We start from the raw sequence: 20,734 nt of genomic DNA on the forward strand, positions 1-20,734 counted from the left end.
AGTCCCATTGGGCACGCGGAACCATCACGGGCCGAGAGGGGGCAGTGCGAGCCAATCAGCGAGGGGGGCGGGCCTGGCCGGCGCGGCTGTCGCGAGAGGCGGCCACCCCGCCCACTTGCGCCTCGTCCCGGCGCCTGTCAGCAGCGAACGCGGCCGCGCTCGGCCCGGATCCGTCCGCGGCGCGGGGAGAGGCCGAAGCGCGAGGCCGCGCGAGTGCCGGCGCAGATCCCTCCGCCGCCGCCGCCGCCGCCGCTCCGCCGCCGCTGCCGCCGTCGCCGTCGCCGCCGCCGTCGCCGCCGCGCCCGCCAGTCCCTGCGCGCCCCGCGCCCGCCCGCCGCTCCCGACGCGCCCGCCCGCCGCCCGCGGCCTCCGACCCGGCAACGGCCGGCCGGCCCAGGCGCGGCGGCGGCGGCGGAGGCGGAGGCGGCGGAGGCGGAGGCGGAGGCGGGGGAGGAGGAGCAGCAGCAGCCCCAGCAGCAGGAGGAGGAGGAGGCATGGCCCGGGCGGCTCCGGCGGGGGGCGGCCCGCAGTGACAGACCCTGCGGCGCGGGGGGAGATGGGGGCGGCCGCCTCCCGGGCGACGACGACGACGACGACGAGGAGCGGCCGCCGCCGCCGCCGCGCACCGGCCGCCGCTGGGGACGGGCGCGGGCCAGGAGCCCGCCCGTGAGCGGGGGGCCCGCGGCCGCTCGCCGCCCCCGGCCGCCCCGGCCGCCCCGGGCCCCCCCGGCGCCCCGCGCGCGCCCACCCGCCGGCCCCTGGCGGGGGTCCCGCCCGCGCCGCGCGCCCCCGGCCCCGGCCCCGGCCCCGGCGCGGCCCGCGGCGCCCGCCCGCCCTCGCCCGGCCCCGGCCCCGGCCCGCGCGCCCCCGTCCCCGGCGCGCCCCGGCCCCCCGCGCCCCCCGCCCGCGCCCGCGCCCGCCCGCGCCCCCGGCCCCGGCCGGCGGCCTCCGGCCCCGGGGCGCGGCGCGGCGCGGGCGGCAGCATGGTGGAGAAGCGCTGCCCGCTGCAGAGGGACGGCGTGTACCGCTGGTTCTCGGAGCTGCCGTCGCCGCAGCGCGTGGAGTTCCTGTGCGGCCTGCTGGACCTGTGCATCCCGCTCGAGCTGCGCTTCCTCGGCTCGTGCCTCGAGGACCTGGCCCGCAAGGACTACCACTCGCTGCGCGACTCGGAGATCAAGGCCAACAACCCCGCCGACCTGGGCAGCCTCACCAACCTGACGGACGAGGTGGTGCGCAGCAAGCTGCTGGTGTCGCTGGCGCTGCTGGGCTCGGAGCAGCGCGAGGCGGCGGGCGTGCTGTACCGCACGCTCACGCACATCGACTCCATCATCCACAACTACGGGCTGCAGCTCAACGAGGGCCGCACTGGCGATGAGTTCCTGCTGCTCTTCACCATGGCCTCCAACCACCCGGCCTTCAGCTTCCACCAGAAGCAGGTGCTGCGGCAGGAGCTCACGCAGATCCAGAGCAGCCTGAGCGGCGGCGGCGGCGGGGGCCACGGCGGCGGGGGCCACAGCGGCGGCAAGAGCGCGCTGCCCACCTGCCCGGCCTGCCACAAGGTGCGCGCCTCCGGGGGCCGTCGCGGGGCGCTCGGGCACGGGGACGCTCTGCCTGGTCAGAGTTCGCCGCCCCCTTGTGCCTTCTTGCCCCCCTATTCGGGCCCTGGGGCGGCAGAGGAGTTAGCCACCGCGTGCCCGGCTTCTCCAGATCGCTTTATGAGCAGGAAGGGAAGCCGCTGTCCAGGTGGGGGCGGGAACCTTAGCGGACGTTGGCGTCTGTGGCCTGTGCCCTTTCCTGGGGTGGGGGTCCCTGCCCCCATGACGGGTGCGAACACACGTTTGGAGCCTGGGATGCATGGAGTCTGCCCGCCTTTGTGGGAGCAGATCCCGGGGCTGCCCGGGTCCCAGGATGCTGGGCTTCTCAGGAATGTTAGCTTCACGGCTCTTGTCTCCAAACTAAACAGGAAGGGCATTGTGGTCATCCACTTGGCCATGTGAACTTTGTCCCAATGTTTCAAAACTACATAAACATCAACCGATCAGGGCTCAAACTCATTTTTCACAGCCCTCTGGGACCCAGTGCCAAGATGGTGCTCCAAGGAAAAGGGTTTGTCTTTCACCCAGTGTGGCGGGTGCTTGGATGACGCTGGGGCTCTAGGGGAAAAGGTTGCAGTCAGGACCAGCAGCTCTGCAGGCCTTTCTCCCACGTCTCAGCTGCTTGCAGTGGACACTTGGCTCCTCTGGTTTGCTGCTGTGGTTTTCAAGCTGTCTCTCAACCCCGGCTTGTGGTTTTGTTTCCTCTAAGGTCTCTAAGATGTGGCTGTGGCACCTACATTGGTTTTAATCTCTGTCATATCTCTTTTTGGTGATGTTGAGCTCCGAGACTGTGGTTTCTCTTTAAATGTGTGTTCGAGTCCTGCTATGAATCTCATGGTGTGCCCAGAAAAATGGTGTTCTAGCTACAACAAAGGGGAAGTGGTGTCCCAGGAAATGTGCTTGTCTGCAGGGGGCTCAGTCAGCTTTGGGGTGCTAGTGGGTACATCACCTGTTTGTGGGATCTCAGTCTCCGATGGCCTGGTCCATGTGCCACCAGCCTCTGTTTAGATGCCGAGCACTCACGGCTGGGGCGCTTTCTCCTGTTCTAGTCAGCTCTTGAAGGGGATTCTTTTGTGTATACAGATTTATCCTGTTACAAAAGGGAAAGATGGCCATTATTATTTTGATGGGGCAGACGCTAGCCCTAGAATGAAAATAGGCTTTATAAGAGAGCCTTTCTGTCTAGTCTGAAATCCCTCTGAATGACACCAAAGGCTGGCCTCCCCCTCCCCCCTGCCCACACACTCTGAACCAGCCAGCTGTGTGACCTTGGCCAGAATCCTGCCTCCTCTTGGTGTGTTTGTCTGTGGAGCAGAGGGCAGGTTACCTGCCTCCTGGGTGTGTTGGAGCGCTATGTGAGGTCACGTGTGACATGCCCAGCAGATGCGCAGGGAGTCCTCCGTTCTCTGCCTGGTCTGTCCTCTCTGGGTTTTTATAGAGGAGTGCTGCCTTAGGCAAGGCACGTTGTTAGAGAGTGAAATATTTACGTCTCAGAAAGTTCCTGTGTTCTAAATTGATTTTTAAGTAGTTACTTGGAGCTGACAGTTTTTTCTCCTTGTCCGTGGGAAATTCGAGAGTTCTGACCCTTAATTATGACATTATAGTAAGTTACCTTAAGGGCTGTTGCTTCCATATTTCAGAGCAGCCATGGCGTCTAGCTTTCCCCATTCATGTAACTTTTAGGTCTGACGCACCCTTTGCTGCTTGGAGGCGGCTCCTCTGGTGGAATCTAACTTTGAGCGTTTGCCTTAGCATCTCTGAATCTGACATTTACTGTGATTCTGGAAAGCAGCCCCCTTCAAGTTCTGCTTGCATTTCTTTTGTAAGCTGTTGTATTTTGTTTTGAACTTTTTGAGCTTAGAGGCTTTGTGTTTATCCTTTAGGGATAGAGACTTGAGTTTGGTTTTTTTCTTTGTTAAAAGCGATGGTTCTTACAATGATGTTTTCTGACAAGAGTCATGATTTGCAATGGCATCTCGACACCTTCACTGTTATTTGATAATCCTTCCTCCTTGGAGGACAAGCAGGTGTTTAAGAGCGTGAGTGAGGTAAAATAGACATTTTCGTGTCCAGAAAGGAAACAGTTGGGAGCAGCAAAGGTGATGGGTTGTGGTGCACTCAGCCCCTGACAGGTGCCATAGGTATGCTGCTCCTCGGGGTTCCCTGTGAGTTAGTGATAAAAGTCACCTGGGACTCTCACTCTTCCTTTTTAAGTGAAAAGCTGTAGTTTGGAAGAAGTTTAATTTTACTCTTTGTAGTCTTTTATGTAAATGATAATGTGCTATAGGTAAATGCTTGTTTTTTTAAGTTTTTGAGAGTTAATTTTTTAAAAAATCATAAAATTCACTATTTTGAAGCATAGTTTTTAATATATTTAAGTATATTATTTAAAAATTTAGTTTTAAATGTACTGACAGAGTTGTGTAACCATTACCGCTACCTACTTCCAGAACATTTTCATCACTCCCCAAACAAACCCCCGTACCTGTTTGCAGTCACTCTTCATTCTCTGTGCCCAGACCCTTGGCAGCCAGTTCTCTGCTTTGTGTGTCTGCTTGTCCTGGACATTTTATGGAGGTGGAACCACATGGTGTGTGGTCTTTCAAGTCTGGCTTCTTTCACTCAGGGTCACATTCTCAAGTTTATTTCTATTTTAGCATGTATCAGTGCTTCTCTGCTTTTTTAGGGTCATATAGCATTCACGATATGGATGGACCCTGTTTCATTTATCTGTTTGTTGATGGACAGTGGGCTTGTTGCATGTGCTTATGTTTAGGCATTTTTTACCCCTGTGGCTAGTAGGCTCTTGTTTTCATCCCTTACATCTGACAGTTACCGAGTCACCTTGGGAATATCATCCATGTGTGGCCATGCTGAGGGACTCCCCTGTGGTGGTGAGAGACCATGGGGGACACTGGGCACAACGTGGCTCCCCAGGACCATGGCTGATGGTGGCAGAGGGCATGCTGTTCTGAGAGGGAGGTGCGGTGCCATGGGCTTGGTGCAATGCTGGGGGAGCCAGGGTGGCGGGAAGCGGCTCCCACCGCGGTGTTTTCGGAATCTCATGACAGGGTCACAACCGGGTAACTCGATGAGGTTGATTGTTTTGAGTGGGTGCTGCACCTTTTGAAAGCGCCCGCCGTGGGGATGGTGGTCCTCCATGGGGTGTGCTCCTGTGGCTTCCACCTGGTGTGCTCTAGGGTAAGTGCCATGGGTGGGGGTGGGGTGGCACGCAAATCCTGTGAGTGCAGTTGCTAACGAGGCGCCAAGCTGGCTCTGTCGCATTGCTTCCCACAAGCTGTTGAAAATCTTGGAGGTTCAAAGGTGGCATCTTGGGAGTTTGTGCTCTGGTGGCCCCTCCTGGCCTCTCCCCGAAACTCTGTCTGGTGCCCCAAGAGTGATGTAGCAGGCCACAGGAAGGGACTTTGGCCGGGCAGCCCTTGTTCTCGCTGATGGTTGCCTGAGGAGCTGTGATCTCGAGGCATTGCGGTGGCTCTGCCTTCAGTGCCTATGCTCCGGGCTCCCTGGACAGCAGGGAGCCTGGGAGGACTGGGCGCGTAGACTCAGGCCTGCCCTCTGAGCCCAGTCTGGCTGCCTTGGCTTGCCCTGCTCTGTTTATGACCCTACGGGGGATGATGTCCTAGCCTGGTTTTGGCCAGTTTTTGTAGGCCCACAGACTGCCCTCTTTCTGCTGAGGTCCATGATAGGGTCATTGAGATGAGCTGGGATGCAGGATTGTTTGGCGGTGGCAGTGTTGCCCCTCCATGGAATTGTGCCCCTGGTCACATCCACCTGGGGCTGCACCGTAGGCTGAGCCGCCCACAGGGCCCTCCATTTCTGCCCCTCGGCCTCCGGCGGCATCCAGGCTGCGAACCGTTGTGTGGGCTAGTGCCCGTTTGCTGTGTCCAACCTTGCTACCGCTAGGGCTCTTGCTCTAGCTGGCGTTGTGCAGTGCAGCTGTGGAAACTGCACATCTCCTGTTAGCTTCTACTAGGGAGAATGATGTGGTGTTCCTTATGTGGTTAGCAGGTGATCACACATAAACATCCACGTCGGCCTTGTTTCTGCAGTGTTGGGCATCCACCAGTTCCCTGGGCTTGGCTTCATTTCACCCAGACCTCATTTATCTTTCTTTTGGACTGAGGACATTTGGGATTCATATATTTTTTTCCCGGCAAATCAACAGAGGCGTCTTTTGACCTCAGAAGCAAGCTAGTAGAACATTTCTGTTTGTTCATTTGGTGGCTGCTGACCTCCCAGAGACTGTTAGTAACAAAGAATTCCTATGATGTTTAAGGAAAATAGTTTCTATGTAAGTGTTTTTTTTTTTTTTTTTTTCAATCTTAGATTGTATTTCAGAAAAAAGGTCCTTTGGATGTGTCTTTTTTTTTTTTTTTTTTTTTTTTTGAGAAACCACCATTCAGGACACCAGTTCTCTCATGACTTTGAGAACTGTTGCCACAAACTCTCCAGTGAGTTTAGAGATCATTGAGGGTTTCTGATTTTGGACTCTAGCCCTGACGTTCAGAGTAGTATCAGCAAGCTGGCTCCTCTCCCCTCTCCACAGAGCTTCGCGTGTGCAGAGACCTGCCACGTTCTAGAGCTGCCTCCTGTCATGGTGGAAAGCCATCATCAAGAGCTTCATGAGATATGTTAATTCTTTTTGTTTTGTTCTTTTTGTTGTTACAGCCAGAGTTTGTTCAGGCACTCTTCTATTAAATGGATGGGCATAAAATAGGTTCATTCTTAGGCAGTTTGTTTTGTTCTGAGTTACGAAGCCTGAGGCTATTTAGAGTGAAGACGACTGAATATCTTTCCCATAAACTGATGCTCTATCGGCCACTTGTAATCTGTGATCTGGGCGTAATGAAGTGGGCCTGGACTTGCCACCAGGCCCACAGGACTGGCGCAGACCTGTGTGTGGCTCTATCTCTGAAACAGCGATGAGCTCTCTGGGCCTTCTGTCATAGGCTGGTCCCTCAGACTCTGTTCTGGTCACATCTTTCGGTTTCCTCGGGGATATTGTTAGCTCAGGTGTCTGAACTTGGTCATTTCTTGACCTTCCTGCCTCCCCCCACGTCAGTCTCCGACCTCCATTTTTCCACTGGGTGCAGCACTGTGGTTGTGGCTCCTTCCTCCCAGGTTGTCCGCATCCGTCAGCCGCTCTTCTGTCTCCCTTCCTCGCCAAGTCCTCTACCAGCTGACCTCGTTCCTACTTGCCAGGGCTAGACCCATTTTAACAATTCGGTGTGTCTCCTTCTGACATGTTAATGTACATGTAAACATACACATGTTCTTGTAAAACGTTCTGCGTCCATATTTAAATACAGAATCTTCCAACAGCTGCTGTTCTGCATGCTCCCCACCCCACCCTCCAAGTGATAGACTAGAGCCAGTTCACCTTCAGCTTATGCCGTGGCCTCCTAGAACCTGGATTTTACCCCCAACTTCTTTGGTTAAATCTATTTTTAGTAAAGGGAACTCAGTAATCTCTTAAATTAAAAGAAAAATTATAATATGATCAGAGGTAAATATTGAAAAAATACAAAAGGATATTCAGTGAAACATCTCCCTTCTCCACACACACACACATCAGAGAAGGGCACACACATCAGAGAAGGACCTTTTGAGGTGTGGGCAGTTTTCTGTTTCTTTACCTTGATGCTGATGCCTGTTATTTCACATTTTAAAAAACAAGATTTCGTACCCTTTTCCCAGTCATCTGGTTCTCTGCTCCTCTTTGTTCCTTATAGAACCTTCCAGAGAAACTTGCTCTGTACTTAGAAGTAGGTACCTGTTGTAGGTACCTACACGGGTCTTTGCCTTGCTTTCTTCTCCTGGCAGCTGTTCTAGATGTACAGTCCACATCAGGCTGGGAGCATCTTCATTCTGGTTTAGGGCAAGCTACTTTAGTGAATCCCTGCTGGTGGACATTTGGTTCCCACGTTACTGTCACAAACAACTCGTCATCTACGGATCATGTACATGTCACATGACAAACAGGATGGGTGGCCTTTCACGTTTTGGCGAGTGTATCTGTGGACTAGAATCCTGGAAATGGGATTGATGGCAGGCCAAAGAGTGTGTGCCTCTAGTGATTTTAGATCCTGGGGTAACCCACCTCTGGTACCCCCACAGCAGTGTGAACGTGAGTGCCTGTGCCTATGCCTCTGAACACCATGGGGTGCATGTCCTGCCCGTGGCTGCGGGGAAGAACCTGTTGGGGTGCTAAGGGTGCTCCAGGTTTGTGTTTTACTGTGAGGTTGAACGTTTCTTCAAGTGAGCTTTTTTTTTTTGGCAAGCTCTCTGTATCCTTTGCCTGTTTCTGTTGAGTTGTTGGTCTTTTCTTTATTGTTTGTTAGGATCACTTTAAGTTTCAAGGAAAAGATCTTTTTATCTTTAGTAGAAGTGGGCCAGAATCTGTTTTCCTGGTTTTTTTCTTGCCTGTTCACTTTAACATGAAGCTCCTCTTTTGTGTCCCTTTTACCCATCTCATACGGCTTCTGGGTTTTGTGTCATAATTAGACATGTATTCTACTTTATGCATTGCACAGATCATGATATGCATGATGGATTATGGTCACGCACGCATTATGCAATGTATATTGTGAAAGCATTCCCTGTGGTGTCTTCTGGTACAGAACTTGTGTGGCTTCTCATCTTACATTTCACAGATCCATCTGGAATTTATTTGGTGTAAGGTAGGGAGCTAGTTTTATATTTTCCGAATGAAAACCCAGTTGTCCCAGTGCCATTTGTTGAATAATCCATCTTTTCCCTCTCACATTTGAAGTGCTACCTTTGCTTGCATGCTGCCTGCCATCCCCTTGTTGATGTGGGTTTACCTCTAGACAGTGTGTATTTGGTTTCACCGATGTCTTTATCTGGATGGCCTTTGATTTGCCGGGTTCATTGCATGCTTTTCAGTCCTTATCTTTATCTCCCCATACAGTGGAATACCCCAGGGAGGGTGGGTGTTTTGTGTGTGTGTGTGTGTGTGTGTGTGTGTGTGTGTGTGTGTGTGTTTTAAGCAAGTATGGTTGTGGAGGTGCTTCCCCCAGATGCTAGCTTTCAGGAGTCTGGGCGCGCCCTGAGCACCCTGCCGAGAGTCTCCTGCCCCATTCATTCCCCCACACTGCTGATTTTCCTCTCATTTCTCTGAGTGTTCTCAGTTTCTCTCAGCTCTCCTGCCCTTTTCATGCTGATGTTCTCACTGATGAATCTAAAATCTGCATGCTCAACTAGATCTGAGCTCCAGCTGGAGGTTCTGGGTAGCTCAGTATGTCCAAAGGCATACTTCCATCTAACTCTCCTTGACTGCTGCACCCCAGTCCCTCAGCCAGAAGCGCATGCCTCTCCTATAGTTGCCTTCTCTCCTGGTCCCCCAGTCAGTTACCAGGCCCTCCACGTCTTTGCAGGTTTCTTTTCTGCTGATACCACCACTGCCCAAGTCAGTGTTTCCCTTGTCTGTTCTTGTCTGTCTCTTTATCCCATCACATTTGACATGATGGTCCCATATATGGCACACTTCTGTGGAGGCGGACTTAGATTTTGGGCCATTTGCCAGAGAGCCAGGGCGTAGATTAAAATAGTCTTCAGGGAACAAGCACAACTCTAGCCTCGTGTAACTCCATTCCTTCCCCTGAGTCAAGAACGCACACTGGCATGCAAGTGAGTGATCACCTCCTTTTAGAATTAAGCTGATGTCATTGTTTTAAGTTTACAAGAAACAACTTGTCGCTGCTGTTTTGTTTTTTAATTATATTATCTAGAAATTTTAGTACCTTAACTCTTAAAAATAACATTGACATGTCCACCTTCTCACCTTGAGCAGGGTCTCGTCTACTATGACAATCAGTCACCTGACCTGGGTCTTGTCTGCTGTGACAACCCGTCCCCCCTGGCCTGGGTCTAATCTACTATGATAACCTGTGCCTTTGGTCTGTGTCTAGTCTACTATGACAACCCGACCCCCTGGTCTGGGTGTAGTCTACTATGACAACCTATCACCCGTGGCCTGGGCCTACTTTACTCTGAAAAACCATCCTCCTGGCCTGTGTCTAGTCTACTTTGACAACCTGTTCCCCTGCTCTGGGTCTAGTCTATTATGACAACCTGTCCCCCTGACCTAAGGCTAAGCTACTATGACAGCTCATCCCCCTGGCCTATAGTCTGTTATGACAACCCGACCTCCCTGGCCTGGATCTAGTCTGCTATGACAACCTGTCCCCTGGCCCAGGTCTAATCTACTATGATAACCCATCCCCCTTGCCTGTTTCTAGTCTACTGTGATAACCTATCCCTCTGGCCTGATTTTAGTCTACTATGATAACCTGTCCACCCTTGGCCTGGTTCTAGTCTACAATGACAACCCGGCCCCCTGGCTCCACTCTTAGCCTCTTACAATGGGTCCCAAGGTGTCCCTGAAATGCTCTTGGTAAGATGCCTACAGAATTCTTGCTCTCTTATATGCAGATCTTAGCATGGCATGCCACTTTTCTATACTCACCTTTGTCTGTACTTGAGGTTCTTTATGTTTACTGCAGTCTCTCTTTCCTCTGAGCCTTTGTAGATACTGTTTTCTCAGATAGGACACCTGGTACCTGGGGCTCCCCAACCCGCAGTTCTTGGCTCACATTTATAAGCCTTTTGTGGCCTCCACTATACTGAAGTGGGTTTCATTAAATTTCTATCACCAGACTTTGACTTACTGGAGGACAGAGACTGTATCTCTCAGTCCAGAGCCCTGTGATCCCTGCTACCCAACAGGGGATGTGTCCTGAACATCTGTGAGAGCCAAATGGGAGGGAGGTGTTGGTGTTTATGAAAGGCCACTCTAGTGAAAAATTTTTTTCCTTCCTGCTTTGATTTTCTGTGGTCCTGTCAGTAACGCATGTTACCAAATCACACTCTTCCTTAATTGCTTTTGTGGCTGTTTCTCATATGCATTGCATAGTTGTGAATTCTAGTGAAATTTTTTTAATATCAGTATCCTACTTTATTATTTTTCAAAAGCTGGCATGTAAAAGCTTCCCCTAGGAGCAACTCTCTGTGAATGATAGTTTGAATGGTATTACCCCATGACAGAATCAAGTGTATGGATTAGTCTGCTGGGTGATGGAAAGACATTACCTCCCTGGTGCTTCGTAGACCTGAGTCCTGTGACTTTGCTGTTGGAGTGGTGTTGGCAGCCTTAGCAGTAAGGCTGTTGTGATTATAGTTCTCTCGGGTTTACAGAAGTATAGATCATGTTAAGGCTTGGTATTATAGTTTGCTAAGGAATGACAATAAACCAAACAACTGTTCATCATGCCAATTAAAGTGTAGTTTTTATTTTTCTATGCTTTCAATAGGAACATAGATTAATTAGAAGGGAGTGTTACAGAGTCATGTCCTAATTATTTGGGACTTTTATGTAAAAGCTTCAGTAGAATTACTAGAAAGAAATTGTATCCTCAGGTTTCTTACTGAGTCACAGTGAATCTAATTAAAACATGTATATGTAGGAACTACTTCTGGAAATACAGTCTAGACTAGAAAAAATAACTTTGTGAAAGGAGGAGAATTAATTTATGGGTAAGAGGCTCCCTTCTCCCATCTCTTTTGGGCATTTCAACAAAATATAAAATCTTGGGAATAATGCTACCAATCTAGCCCTAGTAGAGTTAGTGAAATCAGTGAGACACTTTGAAAGTCCCTGGTCTAGGAGTGGTGTGGTGGCACTGAGTGGTGTGTGTGCCAGACCTGGACACCATTCATGCTCAGCTGCAATCCGGAGCCCACACACGATTTGAGTATGGGGTTCTCCTCACTGCAGCTTCCTGGCAGGTGAGTTTTCTTGGGTGGGCACTTCTGCACGGTGTGGGACTTCTGAGAACACTGGCTGTGGGGGTGATTCTCTTTATTTGAAAGATGAGGTATGAGGTTCATAAGCTGGTGTACTATTGACGTTTGTGTTGAGGAGGCTGATTTGCCGATCAAACCGATTTCTTCTTTCAGAATTATCAATAGAGGAAGGAGAGAACAGGTAGTGGGAGGGAATGATGCCAGTGTTTGCCATGCGCAGGCGCTGCTCTGCGAGCTTCCCACGTATTTCTTTAGTCCTCAGAACAACTCTGAGTCCCCATCTGTCTTTGTCCTCATTTTAGCAGTGAGAAGGCAGACACCAAGAGGTTAAGTGTAAGTAATTTTGCCAAAGGTGACATTAGTAAGTGGCTATTTTTATTATGAGAAGCCAAAAGTATATTTAACAATGTTTTCACTTTATCATTAAAAGTGAGCGGGAGAAGCAAAGATGGTGATAGGAGAAGAGGGCTTCTGGGGTGTGTGGTGGCCCTGATGGCCTGGCACTGGCAGTGCACGTGGTATGTGTGGACTCCCCGTGTGCTGTCGTGAGAGCACAGTCCTACCCACACCACCTACGGTCTTCACTTCTGCTCTTCCAGCTGCCGCAGGGGGATCCTCAGCACCCCAGCTCCTCGCAGCCGGTGCTTGGTGAGACACACACCCTTCACTGTGCCTTTTCAGGGTTTTTTTTTTCAATCTCCTGAGCTTCCGTAAACGTGTGCAACTCTGTATCCCAGCCCTTTTGAGGTGAAGGTTCCTGTCACCACCTTTCCCAAGTCAGTTCTCGGGCCTCCTCCTCCCTCCCACCTTTAATGGTGGTTTCTTCTGTTCCATGATGTCCCAGCATTGATCATTGTTGCCTGTGCTAGAACTTCATTTTAAGTGGAATCCTAGAATTCCATTTTAGCTCTTGGCTCTCGGCATGCCACATTGCATTCTTTTTATGGTTTGTCTGGGTGGGGGTCATGGCACGTATTTTTAACTTTCCATGACCCACCTCAATGGAGCAAGAGCTGCCTTGCTTGTCGTGAAATGTAAGACTCTTGACCTAAATCGTGACCACTTACCTTTTTGGCCCTTCGTGCTGTGGCCATCATATGTTGCACTTCTACATGTGCTGGACATCCCAGCAACAGATACCACAGCCCTTTCGCTTTATTTATTTTTTTATTTTTTGAAGATTTTATTTATTTATTCATGAGAGACACAGAGAGAGAGGCAGAGACACAGGCATAAGCGGAAGCAGGCTCCCTGCAGGGAGCCCGATGTTGGCCTTGATTCCAGGATCCCAAATGTAGACCTGAGCCAAAGGCAGACACTTAATCACTGAGGCAGCCAGGTATCCCAGCACTTTTGCTTTAATACAGATGTATTCTTAAAAATTAAGAAAATACAGTCCTATGTTTACCCACATATTTGCTAATCCCAGTGCTTTCCGTTCCTCACTGAAGAGCCAGTTTGTTACTATGTCCCTTCAGTCTAGAAAACTTTCCTCCAGCATTTTTTGGAGTCTGGGTCTGTGGATTACAAATTCCCTTAGATTTCTTTTTTTTTAAAGATTTATTTTTATTTATTTATGATAGTCACAGAGAGAGAGAGGCAGAGACACAGGCAGAGGGAGAAGCAGGCTCCATGCACCGGGAGCCGGAAGTGGGATTCGATCCCGGGTCTCCAGGATTGTGCCCTGGGCCAAAGGCAGGCGCTAAACCGCTGCGCCACCCAGGGATCCCTCCCTTAGATTTCTTTCATCCAAGAATGTTTTGCTTCTACCTGTGTCATGACAGGGCATTTTCACTGGATGTAGGTGTCTTTGTTGACAGCCCTCCTCCAGCATTTAGAAGAAGGGAGGCCCACTGGCATGTCTTCCTGGCTTCTGCCGAGGCTCAGTGTGTGTGCCCACCTGCACTGTCAGTGTGGGGTGGCCTGGCTATGATGTGGCCCAGTGCCATTTGCTTGAATCGCTCTTGTTTGGTGTTCTCTGAAATTATTGGATCTGTAAGTTCATGTCTTTTACTAATTTTGGAAGATTTTCATTCAGATTTCTCTGTGGTTTTTCCTGCCTCAGTGTCTCCTTCCTTTTGGGACTCCCGCTGTAGAAATATTAGGCCTTCTGATGTTATCCCACAAATCCCAGAACCTTTTTCTTTTCTTTTTCAATTTTGTTGTTGTCTCTTTTTTCAGATTGGACACTTTGACTTGATCTGTCTTGAAATTCTTCAAGTCTTGGGGCAGCCCTGGTGGCTCAGCAGTTTAGTGCCTGCCTTTGGCCCAGGGCCTGATCCTGGAGACTGGGGATCGAGTCCCGCCTCGGGCTCCCTGCATGGAGCCTGCTTCTCCCTCTGCCTGTGTCTCTGCTTCTCTCTCTCTCTCTCTCTGTGTGTCTCCCATGCATAAATAAATAAAATCTTTAAAAAAAAAAAAAATTCTTCAAGTCTTCTGTTAATTTCCAAACTGCTGTTAAGCTTATCTAATGGATTTTTTTAGTTCAGGAATAGCTTTTTTTTTTTTCATTTTAGGATTTCTATTTTAACTCTTCTTTATGATTTTAAGGCTTTATTATTTATTTAGAGCAGTTTTAAGTGCACAGAAAAATTGAACATCATAACCACCCAAAGTCTGTGGTTTATATCAGGGTTCACTCTTGGTGTGGTAGAAGTTGTGGGTTTGGACAAATGTATGACAGGTGTCCACCTCTGTGATATCCCATGGAGTATTTTCACTGTCCTTATAGTCCTTAGTCTGAGCCTGTTCACACTTCTCTAGCCCCTGATCTTTCTCACCCTCTCCATAGTTCTGGCTTTTGCAGAGTACCATCCATTTGGGGTCGTGCTGGGTGTAGGCATTTTCAGGTATGCATTTTATTTTCCTCCATGCCTTTTCATGACTTGACAGCTGCTTTTTTTTTTTTTTTTATTGCTGAATAATAATCCATTGTGTGGGTGAACACACGTGTCCATGTGTTCATTTGTGTTTACCTACTGTGGAACATCTTGATTGCTTCCTGAATTTTCATATTTTAAGGATTTCCCTTTCTATCCTGAGATGTCTTTTTGTTTATGTATCACAAACATTTTCTTTTATGTTGTTGAGCTTGATTATAATGGCCGCTTAATGCTGCTTGCCTCTGATTCCAGCATATGATTCATCTTCTGCCTGGTCTCCTTTTCTTCTTTGTATGGGTCATGTTCTTGTTTCTCTACATGTCTAGGAATTATAGATTGCTTCTTGGATTTTTATCTGGATTTTGTTGGGTCCATCCTTTTTTATCCTCTTTTTTTTTTTTTTTAAAGATTTTATTATTAGACAGCATGAGCAGGGGAGCAGGGGTTGGCAAAGGGAGAAGGAGAAGCAGATGCCCTACTAAGCAGGGAGCCCCCTGTGGGGCTCAACCCCAGGACCCTGGGATCATGACCTGAGATGCTTAACCAACTGAGCCACCCAGACACCCCAGACATGTTCTGCTTCTGAAGCACTCCTTTGTCCCTCACTTTGCTACCAGATTCTGGTAGCAGAATTTACCAGATTCTGATCTCTGGCTCCTCAAGTTGGATCTGAGCTTCATCTGCTGCTTTTTCTGGTGAGGACTGGGTCTGCAGCACATAACACTCCACCAGTGCAAATCTCTTTTTTCCAAATGTAGACCTTCTTTTAGTTTCTGCCTGCTTTGGGTCATGTTCAGTTTATTGTTTTTTATACTTTGTCCAGAGCTTATGGTTATCTGCAAGAAAGTTGGTCCAAATAATCAGCCATGATCAAAAGTACAACCACCTGCTTTTGGTAATGCACGTGTTGTAAATACGGGCCATGTGTTGTAGAAGGGATTAACTCTCTCTAAGGAAGTGTATGTAGCTTGAAGGAGTGTTTTACAGTAACCGTGACATTTGTCCTTACAAAGAATGAGGCTCTGTGTGGAGGAGAAAGGAGCTGGCCTGGTGCCGTTTGAAAACATAAGTGGGGTGATTATTAGGTGTTCTGGTCCTGAGTAGGTGCTGAGGAGCTGAGAGTGACCTGGGCTAGGGAATGTAGAAGGGCAGCTGGGGCTCCTGTAGGCAAATACCATTTCCCTGTTGGATGCAGGGTCTGGTTATAACTGCTGTAGGAGGTAAATTTTTAATTTCTTGACCTCAGTGTCTTTTCTTTTCAGTCCAGTTGAGCCCTTTCTGGCCTGACCTTTCCCTGCATGGCTAACCATAGGGGCCTGGTCTCTGACTCCCTGAGCAGCTTTGCCTTGCTCCTAATAGGCGTCCAGTCAAGACTCATTAAATAGAATTTGTGGCTTCTAAGGACCTAAAACCCAGGGGCATGTTTTACTGACTTTCTGGACCTTTGATACAGTCTGTTCTCCTCCAGATGCTTCCTGCTCATTTCTAGCTGGTTTTAGTGCTTATCCTTTCCCATCCTGGATGTCTGAATGCTCTGTAACTGAACTATCATGGCCAGTATCTCTTGGGGGTCATAAAGCAACCATTTTAATGTGCTAACAGCTCTGAATGGTTCATCTTAGCAGTTGAATATTACATGGGGAACCAAAATGGTCATTATAGCACAGTTTACTTACTTCTGTTAGACACTGAGCCAGTTTCTTCAAGAAAACCCCAATATTTAAACTACTTTTGGCCAAAATATGTAGAATAACAGTCCTGGGTATATATGCACTTAACATCTGAAGTCCTGAAGGTAGACACAGCCCGCAATGGGTGCCTGAGGCTGACCTTTTGGAGGTGGGGTGCATGAGTGGAGCCCTGCCTGAGCTGGCCTGGGACAGATGCAGGCTGTGGCCCGTCCTCCTGAAGCCGTGGCCACTCCTCACCATCTTCCATACCACCCTGGTCACGGGATTCAAGTTTTCCTGGAAGGCGGAGGGATTGTCTTCCTGAATGTATTGTTTTATATTTACATGCAGTGTTGCCCTTGAATTTATTAAGATTGGGTTGTTCTCGTGTGACGGCGCCTTTTAAATTCCTGTCACTCGTCACTCTTTGCTGCTAACCTTGTACCTTTCTCTAGCAACCGGCAGTTTCTTTTACTCCCCTCCTCACACCTTAAATTTGCTGCCTCTTCTCTGTAGAATACAGCAAGCCTGCTGGCATTGTATTTAAAGTGCATATCTGACTGAGACGCTGGCAGTGTGGCTGTTGGGATGGAAGCCTCTGTGCTACACCTGCTCCTCGGCTGCACCTCTGTTTGCTGAGCACCTGCTATGTGATGGGTTCCAGAAGAGCCACTTTCTAGGTACTAGCTGCTCTGGTCCTGCACAAGCCAAGGAAGTGGCTTAGGCTGCAGCTTTGATGCCCATCTATAGGTTTGTGTAGCTGGAAGTCTCGTCTTTAGCCAATTAGGGCTCCTGACTTTGAATCCATGCTGAGTCTGCACTGTAGAGTCTCTGGGTTTGTAGAGCTGTTTGTGTCTGCCCCCTCCCCGCCTCATTCTAGTTTAATTGGCCTGTTGGGGGTGCCCTGGAGTCATAATTTACGAGGGCTTCTCAAGTGTGCACATTGAGGGCTGGGAGCTCCTGGTAGAGGCTGCTCTGCTCTGAAGGCTGCTGGTGGAAGGATTTGGTTTTATAGTCACTTTGCCAGGACTTAATTGGCCAAGTACTTGGTACCTTTTGCCGAGATTTTGAGCAGCGATCTTTTTTCTGTCTTTTGTAATGAGTACAGCTCTAGGGTAAGAGATTTTTAAAAGGAATATTTTTACATAGAGAACGGTTTCTGGTTAGCATTGGCTTTCACTTGGCCTAAGTCAGCAAATAGCTTTCACTACTAAACTATCTATTTTCCTTCTCTGGTTTTTAGAGACACATAATTACTATTTTAGTAAAATGCTTACAAATCACTTTTCTTTTTGATTTTATGTATTTTTTCCCACTGAGTTAAAAGTATTTAACAGATGATACTCTTTCCTGTATGGAGGTGGGTTACTTGGAAAACAAACTGAAAATAAATGAGTGTGTCTGTCAGCACTCTGGAGCTCATGTCTGTGCCTGAGGGCCCTGGCCCCTGCTGCCCCTTGGCTTTCATAAGCTTCAAGCAGGGAGGCAGGGAGACCTTCTGCCTTGGCGCTCCACACCATCCGTTCCGTGCCTGGAAGGTCCTAGGGCCTTAGTGGTGCTGTCCCTGGACCCAGTGTCCATGCCCCAACCCTTCGAATTGTCTTAGTTATTCCCTTGTCTGCCTTGCATGTCCGGTCCCCTGGCAGCGTCTACCCTACCTGTCCTAGCCCTGAGCACATCTGAGAGCCTCAGGGTGAGCCCTTTGGTTTTAGAAGCTGCTTCTGTTTTACTGTGTTGTGTTCCTGTATCCTAGGAAGTTACTTAGGCTGAGACTTAATAGCGTCTAACTCTTGTTTCTAGTTGTAACAGTAACTGTTCCTTGTGGAAAAATTGGAAAATAGAAAAATATTTGTAGAAAATCACCCAAAGATCATAAACTCTGTCAGTATTGTGGTACATTTTCTTCTGTCTTCATTGCCTTTGGATATGTGCTGTTGACATGTTCTACATTCTGCCTCATTCCCGGGAACTGAGCGTGAGCATTCCCATGCCTTTTGTTTCTAAAATTACCTTTTCAAGGCTGCATAATATTCAATCCTCTGGATGTGAATTTATTTACATATTTAGATATTAATCTTGCTGGGTATATAAAGCTACGATGAACATCTTTGTGCACAAAGCTGTGACTGTATCATTTGCTGGGCTTAGGATAGGTTATTATTCCCAGAGGGATTAGTAGATCCAGAGTTGCTGTATTGGTGTCATTAAAGATTACTACATACACCTAATTTTTGTGAAGACAGTTGACCCATTTTGCACTTGGTAGTTGGGGCTGAGATTGCTCCCATTGCAACAGTAGGAACAGTAACTCTTAAGAATGTTCTGTCGAATTGTACTTCAAAAATGATAAATGATCTTTTTAGCTGTTATGTGCTAGTTTTAGAATAGGTGATCACTTGTCATGGTAGAGTCCATTTTTAAGTGGCATGTCTATTTGGAGAAGGGAGCCTCCAGCTTCTGGCAAAGGGGCCATAGATACAGGTGGCTGGCTGTCTGGAGCTCATCCCAGGGTGTGTGTCGCCAGCATGTCTATGCCTGTCTGCCCTGCTGCAGGCATAGACTGTTGAGTTGATTTGCCCTTAGGGAGAGTCAGCCTCTTGGAAGAGGTTCTCTGCCAGGACGTCAGAGGTGTGTGTCTCTTCCAGGTGTTCTTGCAGAGCTGGTGTCTGCCAGGGGGCTTGCGCCTCTTCCACTGGATCCCAACCAGACTTGCAGCCACAGGAGCAATAGCAGTTGACCTTATATTGAATGTTGACTGTTTGCCCAGCAGATTACTTTTCTTTCTTTTTTTCTTTTTTCTTTTTTTAAAGATTTTATTTATTTATTCATGAGAGACACAGAGGGAGGCAGAGACCTAGGCAGAGAGAGAAACGGGCTCCTCGCAGAGAGCCAGATGTGGGACTTGATCCTCAGACCTGGGATCACACCCTGAGCTGAAGGCAGACACTCAATCGCTGAGCCACCCAGGCATCCCAGCACATTACTTTCAATGTATTTTTTATACTTGTCACAAAGCCCTGAGGAGGCAGGCACCGTTATCCCCACTTTGCATTGGGGAAGACTGGACCTGAGTGAGGTCTCAATGATCCTGGCCATCGTTGCAGCAAGCATGGGCTGCTTCAGCCAGCGCTGTGGCTTCTGTAGGCAGACTCTGCTGTGCTGGGAGCTGACCTGCACAACCAACTAGTGAAGCTTGGTAGCTGCAGGACTGCCCCTACTGGTCTGGTGACCTTAGGGAAATTCCTGATGGAAGGCCAGTTGCTCCTACTGTTCAAGTGGAGAGGATTACAGGGGTTGAGTAGGTTGGTGTGGTTACAAGCAGATTGCATCCATGATAAGAATGGTGTAAAGTATGTTCATAATTCTAGTCGCTTGCATTTTTTTTTTTATTCTCCATGGCATCTTCCCATGTGTTCACATCTTGGGCATTCCATGTGCATCTGCCTTTGAAGTTGAAATGCTGTTTTAACTGCCTCTTGGTGGCACAGCCTGGCTCACCATCTCATTCCCAGCCCCGTGCACAGCCGTTGTCTTATTTACAGCCGTCAGGACCAGCACTTTATTGTTGTTACTGCATGTCTCAGTGCAGAGGAAAACCTAGAGATGTCGTGTTGAATGTGTTTGGGTGTATCTGAGGGTAGAATTGGGAACTTATGACTTCATGGTCTGGGAAAGGCTGTCTTTTTGTAGGTTCCTCAGGAGATTCGGGGAGGCTCCCCATTGAGAACCATGGCCTTACGCACACATGGGGCTCTCCTGTTGCCTGCTGAGCCCCTTCAGTTTCTTACCTCGATTACTAAACATCAGTTTGCATCCCAGCATAGTTTGAATACTAGGGCTTTGGTTTTTCAGCATATTCACTATTGTTTTTACCAGGTTTTTCTTAAAAGTTCCCTGTTATCACGTAGATGTTGAATGTTGCACACATGCCACATGCCTTGCCCTCTGCCCACCTTTGTCCCATCCGATGACTTTGAATAATCTTTAATGAAATCGACTTTTAAAAGTGAAACCGCTCTTCTAACAGTTGTAGTTCTGGTCCATGAGTATAAAAGTGAATTTTCAGCACAGAGCCTTGGGCAGCTTGTGTCCCTCTGGTCTCTCTGGTCAGAGGCCAGCACTTAGGAAAGCATCTGTTGGAGCCTCACTAGTGCTAGCCGGCCTCAAATCTCCAGGGCTGATGTGTGACACTTTGGCACCTTCAACCCTTACCCTTGGGAGGGGACTCAGAGTTCATCTGATCTCATTTTCTGGGCAGTGCTGGAGTTCTCGTTTTGCATCCCACCCGAGGCGAGGTTGTTTTTTGGGCTTCTGACCGTGGTGAGCCTCTTCATCTTGAAACAGTCTTGCAGCGCCTGCAGCACCTGAGAGGAATGCAGTGTCTTGGGTCCTATCTGACCCTCGACGTCAGGACCTGCACTTTAGAAACCAGAAGACTATGGGTTTGGAGGCCAAGAGCTCATCTCCATTCACACAGCTGTGCCAGCCAGAGGGCTAGCGCTCAGAGCTGTGACACCAGCTGCTTGCGCCCAGGGCCGGGCGCTTTGGCCTGTCACCATGTCCCTGGGTGTGCGGCACGTGTTGGACCACATTGCTTTCCCCGAGGGGCACTGGACTGGAGTATGTGCCTCATGGCTAGAAACATACTCCAGAATCCGATTTCATTCATACTCACAGCTCTGTTGGTCCTGTGTTAGATCTGGTGAGATGCTGGCAGTGTTGTGTATAAATGAGAACGCAG

At 49.2% G+C, this 20,734-nt stretch overlaps 1 protein-coding gene across 2 annotated transcripts in view; it reads left to right on the plus strand.

The window, feature by feature from the left end:
* Window positions 1-925: 925 nt before the first annotated feature.
* Window positions 926-20,734, plus strand: part of ZCCHC14 (zinc finger CCHC-type containing 14) — a 57,949-nt gene continuing 38,140 nt past the window's right edge. Inside the window, exon 1 of one of the 2 annotated variants that reach the window (XM_026004953.2) lies at window positions 926-1,559. In XM_026004953.2, coding sequence (XP_025860738.2) covers window positions 984-1,559 — 576 coding nt within the window. In that variant the 5' untranslated portion in view covers window positions 926-983. The remainder of the gene's footprint in view (window positions 1,560-20,734) is intronic. The other variant, XM_026004954.2, reaches the window with a different exon arrangement.

The sequence above is a fragment of the Vulpes vulpes genome, chromosome 12 (genome assembly GCF_048418805.1).
Source record: "Vulpes vulpes isolate BD-2025 chromosome 12, VulVul3, whole genome shotgun sequence".
NCBI lineage: Eukaryota > Metazoa > Chordata > Mammalia > Carnivora > Canidae > Vulpes > Vulpes vulpes.